The sequence below is a fragment of the Charadrius vociferus genome, unplaced genomic scaffold, assembly GCF_000708025.1.
Source record: "Charadrius vociferus isolate BGI_N301 unplaced genomic scaffold, ASM70802v2 scaffold409, whole genome shotgun sequence".
NCBI lineage: Eukaryota > Metazoa > Chordata > Aves > Charadriiformes > Charadriidae > Charadrius > Charadrius vociferus.
The window spans coordinates 237,324-245,257 of record NW_009650082.1 but is presented as its reverse complement, the minus strand read 5'-3'; the positions used below and the strand labels follow the sequence as shown (position 1 = coordinate 245,257).

The 7,934-nt window shown below is 51.9% G+C and overlaps 1 protein-coding gene across 1 annotated transcript in view; it reads left to right on the top strand.

Annotated features, from left to right (window-relative positions):
* GSS (glutathione synthetase) overlaps positions 1–7,934 on the top strand; it is a 10,924-nt gene that overhangs the window by 1,388 nt on the left and 1,602 nt on the right. The window contains exons 3-11 of the mRNA XM_009892108.1: positions 3–61; positions 1,167–1,312; positions 2,770–2,845; positions 3,399–3,538; positions 3,699–3,815; positions 4,280–4,360; positions 5,579–5,656; positions 6,996–7,062; positions 7,711–7,905. Coding sequence (XP_009890410.1) covers positions 3–61; positions 1,167–1,312; positions 2,770–2,845; positions 3,399–3,538; positions 3,699–3,815; positions 4,280–4,360; positions 5,579–5,656; positions 6,996–7,062; positions 7,711–7,905 — 959 coding nt within the window. The remainder of the gene's footprint in view (positions 1–2; positions 62–1,166; positions 1,313–2,769; positions 2,846–3,398; positions 3,539–3,698; positions 3,816–4,279; positions 4,361–5,578; positions 5,657–6,995; positions 7,063–7,710; positions 7,906–7,934) is intronic.

Sequence of the window (7,934 nt, the reverse complement as noted above, 5' to 3'; positions counted from 1 at the left end):
GGACGCGGCGCTGCTGCAAGGCGTGCTGATGCGGACCGAGGGGGAGCCCAACGCCTCGGATGTAAGCGCCGGAGCGGAGTCACGGGACGCGTTCGGTGCGGGCCGGGGTGTGAGTCAGCAAAGCGAGAGGAGCACGGGGAGGAGCCGGCTGCCATCCCTGGGTCAACGCGCAGCGCTTTGCAGCGAGCGCCCGGCTGAAGCACAGCCGAGCCGGGGGGCTGTAACACGCCCCCTGTCCTGCTGATGAGTGCATCCCCCCGAGAGAGAGCCCTGTGATACCGTTCCCCTTTTCCAAGGGGAGGGGTAGATCGGGAAAGGTTTGGGAAATTGCCAGGAGCCCTGTATGTGTGTGGTGATGGGAGTTCACCCCCCTCCCAGCTGATCACCACCCGTATGATCCTTTGAACCAGGGGATGGTCTCTTGTTGGGGCCTCTGTTTTTGGCGTGCTCCCAGCCACAAGTCTGCCGTTGCTCCATACCTGGGATGAGGTGATAGGGACAGGGGTGGCTGTCACGTGGGATTATCACTGGTGAATCTTTGGCCATTGGCGGGGGCAGAGGCGCTGTTGGGGCCATGAGGGATCCCAGAGGAAGAAGTACCCCAGTGCAAGAGGGGTGGGTCCCTGTGGAGCCTGGGGGCAAGCAGGCAGCTGTGCTTAGAGCTGGCAGAGGTACAAGGAGGGAGGTCTCCCCCATGGGGGCTGCTCCATGATGTCAGCCCCATGGTCAGGTCAAGGCCCTGAGGGAATCTCGAAGGGTGAGAGGAAGAGGGAGCCTGGGAGGAGAGGCCAAACACACTGCCAGTGTCCCTTAGCTCATGTAAAAATCAAAGTGAATTGGGAACTTATCTCTGATGTAATAATATTTCTGCTTTGAGAGTGGCTCTGTGCATGAGCTGTGGGATGAGCCAGGGGTCTGGAGTCATTCCTGGGACGCAGTGAGCAGGGATCAGAGGAAGTGACTCTTGATGGCCAAAACCCCAGACTGGCAAATTCACCTTTTCTCTGAAATTGAGGCATTTTGGAGACACTGTTCTCTATTTAAGGTCAATCCTTCAGAGGGAAGCACTTAGCCCCACTTAAACTGGATAGACCAGGGTATATTTCCAGCCTTGTGGACCCTTGTGTCAAGACCTGACTTCTCTGCTGCTGCATTCTTGTTTGCAGGTGGTGAATTATGCTCCCTTCACGCTGCTCCCCTCTGCAGTACCAAGTGCCTTGTTTCAACAAGCATACGCCGTTCAGCAAGATTTTAACCTGCTGGTGGATGCTATTAGCCAAAACAAAGAATTCCTGGAGCATACTCTGGCCAGGTGATTTTCTTGCGTGTTCCATTTTAATGATGTACTTTAAATGCAAACTATTTATCACCCTTCAGACATTCCTACTTTCTGTCCGTTCATGTCCTTCAAGCTGAGGCAGGCATTCCCGTACTCTGCAGGAATTGTCTCATTTGCTGCATTATTTGTCCTAAGACTAATTTCCATGAAGTCTCTGTGTTTTGGGGTCTCCTTGGGCCTCAAAAGATGGAACATCTGGCCAAGAGTTCACTCCCTGCAGTGATCTTCAATTTTACCACTGTTTCAAGCTTGTGAATTCTTACTTGTGAGTTTGCTGGCCCCTGGGCCTGAAATTCAAATTGCTGGAGGCTTCTTTGAATCCTAGATTTAGTAGTCTGGTTTGGACTTGTTTTGCATCTGCCTGTGGCTACCTGATAACCACCAGCTCTGCTGCCTGCCCACAGCTCTGAAGAGAAGGTGTTTGTTCCTTCCCTCATGCCTATCTCTGATCAGTGACTCTATGTCCCCTGCTTTTCCAGCCGTGCTGGGAAGGTGATCTGCAAACTCTGGGTGCTGGAGGACTGTCAGCTCTGCCTCATGAGCTCTGCTTGTTTTATCTGTGGCTGTTGCCCTGTGCTGGAGTGACCATCCCTGACTGTGGCCCCATAATCTGTAGGGCTGTTGCTTCCACAAAACCCATTTCCCTTCCTGCTGGCTCTTGTGTGCTGTCTGTCTGCGCGTGTGCTGGTGTCTCTCTGGCACTGGGACAGAGCAAAGGAGACAATTTTCCAGCATCATTCTTGTTTTGGTAAAGCCTGGCCTCTCAGAGCTATTTTAATGCTTGTGCCTGTTCCAGAGCTGCCTGCAACCAGAGCTTGTGGGTGCATGTTTATACCTGTGGTTAAGAAGCACAGCGCCTGGGGCTTGCGTGCACTCAGGCGCCTGCCCTGTGCTGCCTGCTGCGCAGTGTCTCAGGGCAGCTCCTTGGAGGTGCTGCTCACAATTGGCTCAGGAATTTGGGACCCTGAAGAAAAGCCAGACCCACTCTAGCAGGGCCGCTGAAGCACTTGGCAATACTCTGCATGGAATTTGGAGCCCAGCATGGCAGGGGGAATTTGATGAAGCTCCTGAAGCTTCTCCTGTGAACTCTGTGTGGAGGTACAGAGAGACTTAGGATTTCTGTCCTTTATCTGCAGAATTCTGCTCCATTTCTTTGCTTTTGTCTCTCTGCCCTGCAAACGGAAGTCACCCTTGCACAGCAGTGCTTTTTGTAGAGTGTCTGTGCTGAGCAAACTGGATTTGTGTTATGGTTATGCGCTGTGGGCCTTGATGAAGAGTGTGTTCATGGTGAGATGCTTAACAGTGCTCTAGGACTTGGTCTAGCCACAGCCCTGCTATTTGTGCTGAAGAATGTCCCCGGTAAGGATTTTTTCTGGAGAGGAATTCTGTGACAGCACACAGGGGCTGATCTGGTCTTTCTTTCTCTCTAGCACCATCAAGGTAGATGACTTCACAGCTCGGCTCTTCAGCATCTACATGCAAGTTTTGGAGGAAGGCTTGGCTCAGGTACCTTGGCAGGAGACCCCAGTGGTCAGCAGCTGTGCCCCTTCGCAGTGCGGTGGGATTGCCTGGTCTCTGTCTGCAAGCTTGCTTGCTGCTGTGGGCTTCGGACTGTCCTGTAGTCAGGCCAATTGCTCCGTACGCTACGATGTCTCGGTTACAGCTTGTGAGCTCAGGACCTTGCCCTGGTTGACAGTCATGCCCTTTGGTTAGTGCTGCTGGAAACAGTCAGGCCTTGACTGGGAGGATTTAATATGGTTTGTCTTTGTCCTCTGGGAGCCTTGGGAGAGTGCAAGGACCTGTGCTGTGTCAGGATCTGCACAGGCCAGCTCCCTGAAGGAGCTGCTTTACTCTCACGAGTGTTGCTAACTCCTCTGGAGTACTGAGGAGGGCTGTGCGCCCTGAGCTAAGGGCCAAAGCACCCACGGATGTCTTGCAGAGGTTTTCATCAAGGTGAAGGTGATTGGATTTGGCCCAGGAGGATTTTGAAGCAAGGTCACCAGAGACATTTGCAGTTAAAGGCAACAGGAGAACCTACTTCACCTCCCCTCTGTTTCAGTCTGTGTTTTTAGGCATAAACCGCTCTGATTACATGTTTGACTGTGGGGTGGATGGGACACCGTCTCTGAAGCAGATAGAAATAAACACCATTGCTGCCAGCTTCGGAGGCCTCACCTCCCGCACTGCGGCAGTCCACGGGTAAGGGACCATCTCTGGCCCGTGCTGCCAGGCACTGCAGCAGCTGTACCGTGTGGGCTGCGGCACTCCTTGTCTTTGCGTGCTCTCCAAAATCCTGCTCCCTGGGTCTGGTTGGTGACTGTCCTGGCATTTACAGCTTCTGTTTTTTTTTATTCCCCAGGCAGGTATTGAAAGTGCTGGGAAAGTCTGAGGAGGCATCGCGCCTGCTGCCCAACAACCCTTCAAAAGGGCTTGCCTTGGGTATTGCGAAAGCCTGGGAGCTCTACGGTTCGCAAAGGTAAGGAGAGAAGAAGTGCTAAAGGCTGGTTTGTCTTGTCTCCCTTGGGGATGCAAGTGTTTGGTTTTGAAATTGCACTTTCTGAAAGATGCCTGTTTGCTAGACAAGCCGCTCTCAAAAGCCTGTGGCACCCTGGGAGGAGCAGTGCGGTTGTCTTAGTGTGCGAGGCTGCTGTGTCGCAAAGGCAGAGAGGTGCAGAGGGAAACTGGAGGAGTTGTGTGGTTCAACAACCCTGCACAGAGCTCGCTTTTCTTCCTGCCTTTTCCCTTTGTGCTTATGCCCTGCACTGGTTTGGTAGTGACACAGGATTGATACTGCTCTCTGTTTGCATGCTGACCCATAGAAACACTGAAGAAAACAAGCAGGAGCAGTGCAGGAAGCCTAAATCAGAGATCAAAAGTTGGTGATCCTGGGTGCATGTGGAGTGTTTCTGGGTTTGATGATGTCTTTGGTATCTCTTCCAGTGCTGTGGTGATGTTTCTGGTGGAGGAAGTCCAAAGGAACATTTTTGATCAGCGATGTGTAGAAAATGAGCTTTGGAACAGGTAAAGGTTGACTTTTCCTGGGATGGGAAAGGGAGGAGACAGTACAGTTTTGGAAAAGGGAAGTGGAATGGAAGTGCTGCTGGATTGTGGCGTTTTCCTCAAGGCAGCTTGTGGGGTGTCTCCAGGCTCGCCAGCGGGCACAGCGTGGTGGGAGGAGTGTAGGAGTGGGTCATGGAAAGATGGGGGTGTGCAGAGTCTGCTTTTTACTTTGTCACATACTCAAGGATAAAGTCCCAGAAACAACTAAGTGTTTGGACTGTGAGAGGGCATGTCTTGGTATGTAACAGGGCAGCCTTTATCCTGGACTTATCTCCGTGGCCTGTTCACAGCTGTCTTCAGCGTTCCTTCAGTGGCCTCCTGCCTAGCCTCACGCCCACCTTTGTCTTCACATCAACCTCCGAAAGCCTCTCACCAGCTCTTCGCTGGAAATACCAGCAGCCATCAAAGCCTCTGGTCTCCAGGACTGATTCCTTGCTGATTTTGTGGCTGTGTAGTCCTCGGAGATGCACCAGTGATAACATTGCTGTGGGCCAAGTCTCTTAGACGAGACAATAAGGAGCAGAGCAGGATTAATGAGGGTCCTGCTTGCTCTATGACTTGGGATTGGGCACTGGGTATTTCATAAAAGCTTAATTAATGAAGCCTCAAGCCCATTGTGACAGATCTGGGCAAAGCAAGCAATGCGGCAGTGGAGCAAAGGACAGGAGAAGGAGGTGTTTTGATAGGGTCTAGCGCTGAGCCTGTGCTGGAGGGAGGTGTATGGCATTGCCTCTCCAGATCAGCAAGTCCACACTGCCGCTGTGTGGAGGAAAGACTGTAAAGCGTGAAGGAGGTAAAACATACAGGAAGTCCCTCGTCTGTCTCCAGCTCTTGGCTTTGAAGCCAACAGTGAGTGAATCTGTTGTGTTGGGATAAAAACCCCAAAATATTGATTTCTCTTAGAAACACTGTAGGAGTTGAAAGGTGAGTATGGAGAAATCCAGGGTGTTTAAGCCCATGTTCTGCTTCTGACAGTATTTGGGCTGGAAACGTAGGGCAGGTGCTAAAAATAGGGTCTGTTTTGGCCTGTAAGATTCTTCTGGCTCTGTAATACAAAGCCTTAGGTTATTTGTGAAGCAGCCTACAGGTCCTCCTTGTTGGATCTGCTGGTTCCACTTGTGATTTCTAGCTCAAGTAACTATGCCAGGCCTGGTGACTCTCCCACTCCTCTCCTAACAGGAATATTCGGGTCATCAGGAAGCGATTCAGAGATGTGTTTGAAAAGGGGTCTTTGGATGATGCCAAGAGGCTGTATATGTGAGTATGAGCCAAGGTGCGCGTTCCTGGCTGTGTGTTGGGCACACAGGGCCGTAAATGGAAATTTTCAAACAAAGCTGGTGGTATGTTTTGAGTGTAAATAGTGACTCTCAGAGAAAACGGTTCTCTTCCGTGCTCCAGGCTACTGCTTCCGCTTCCCCCTAGAGCTGAAATGATAATATTTTCACAGTCATGAGATTTTGCATACACACATCAGTCTCTTACAGCTGGAAACATCATTTCTCTCCTTCAAGCTGCAGCCTTCAGAGCTCTGCGGGGTCTTTACTTCCTCCACATACATCTGCTATGAAAAGTCCTGGCTATTTCAGAGGCTTCCACAAAGACATTTCCTGTTTACCATCCACGTGATGCTCTGCCAGTGGGAGTTGGGCTGGGTTATTAGCGCTAAAGGAGGAAGCATTACATGTCCTTATGGTATCTCTTGGGTTTGAATGCACTCAGCATCTTGCCGGCTCCCTGTGGGGTCAGGACATGTGGGTCGCAGACTTCCAAGTGGTGGCAGTTGGTCCCAAGTGTGATGTTTGAACTGTTTTCAGGGTACTGTGCTTGGAACTGTACAAGCCTAAAGGAAGAGATGGTTTCAGTGCCAATGTTTTTGCTGTAGTTAGGCTAATTTTTCCATGGTTTGACCTTTGGTGCCTCTGCTGTGTTTAATTAACGAATACATTTGTCATTGCCAGACAGTTAAGGGGAAAGTGTATCCACTGTACTTCCTCCAGAGCATCCTCTCCTCTTACTGATGAATGCCTTTACAATTACACTGCCTGGCTGCCAGAAATTTCTGTGCTGCTTTCCCTCACCATGGCACAGTTTGTGTGGCCAAAGCTTGGGTGTGTGGCACTATGGGTACGCTGACAGCCCTGCCCTGGCAGGATGTTTTGGTGCCTGGGCAAGTTGCTGAGTTGGTATCCTGCCTTGAATTGCCACTGAAGAAGAACCCTATTCCTTCCCAGCTTCAAGAATCTCTCAGGCCTGGCTCCCCGTGGCAAAAGCTATTAAAAGTTAGGTTCTAACCCTCCTGCTGGGCTGGGCGCGTGGATTATTGAGACTTTGGTTAGTCAGGGCAGAGGCCGGGTGTCAGCTCCCTGTGTCTCAGGACAGGGCAAGCCAGCTGGGGCTAAGTGGAGAGGAGCCAGGGCTTGCAGTCCTTGGCTTTCTCTGGCAGAGGCAGCCAGGAGCAGAACAGCCCAGGTGGCCAAGGAGAAGGGGCAAACGCTGTAACGTGTTCCCTGCCTGACCCCTTTGCAGCCCCTGTGGTGCTGGGGGGTTGGAGCAGAGGCTGGCCAGGTTCTGTGATGGCTGCTGGTTTCTGTTCCAGGGACGGCCAGGAGGTAGCGGTGGTGTACTACAGAGAGGGCTACGTGCCAAAGAACTACGACCAGCAGGTCAGTACTGACCGCCCTGCTCCGAGAAGCCACCCACGCTGTGGCCTTGCCCAGCAGATTTGAAACACCCCGTGATCCCAGGGGTGTCTGTCCTGCCCTGGATGGGGTCAGTCCTGTGCGGTGTGGCTGATACCATTGGGAAGCTCTGACTCCGCAGTGTGTCCCTGGTGCTCATGTAATAAGAGAAATAAGTGGCTTTTTTTCTCCAATAGCCACTCATGCGGTGACTTCTTGCCACAGCACTGAATTTCTTCTGTAAAATATGGGTTAACACAGGTGTTAGCACCTGCTTAAAGGGTTTAGACTTGATCCACAGATCACTTTCCTCTGCTAGGACTATTAGGCTGCAGGTGATGATAATACAGGCCAGAGCCTGCTGTTGTCTGGAGGTGGCAGCACTGGACAAGCTGTGGAGGGGGTGCCGGCGAAAGCTGTGGACTAACATGGCTGTGCTGTTTCCAGGTGTGGTGGGCAGTCTATGTATGCATGTCTGCTTGTCTCGGGAATGCTAGTCCCACCACCCATGTCTGCCAGGGAGGGAGTAGGCAAATAGTATGTCAATAACTGAACAGAAAGGAGTGGAGAAAACTTTTTGTGTGTGTTTTGTTTTTGCTGATGGGATGCTCACTCGCTTTCTTTCTGTCTCAGAACTGGGAGGCACGGTTGTTGCTGGAGAGATCGAGGGCAGTGAAGTGCCCTGACATTGCTACCCAGCTCGCAGGCACCAAGAAGGTCCAGCAGGAGCTGAGCCGGCCTGGAACACTGGAGGGATTGCTGCCCGGCCGTGCCGAGGCTGTTGCTCGAATGAGAGCAACATTTGCTGGACTCTATTCCCTGGACCTGGTGAGTGTGAGCAGGGCTGGAGCAGGAAT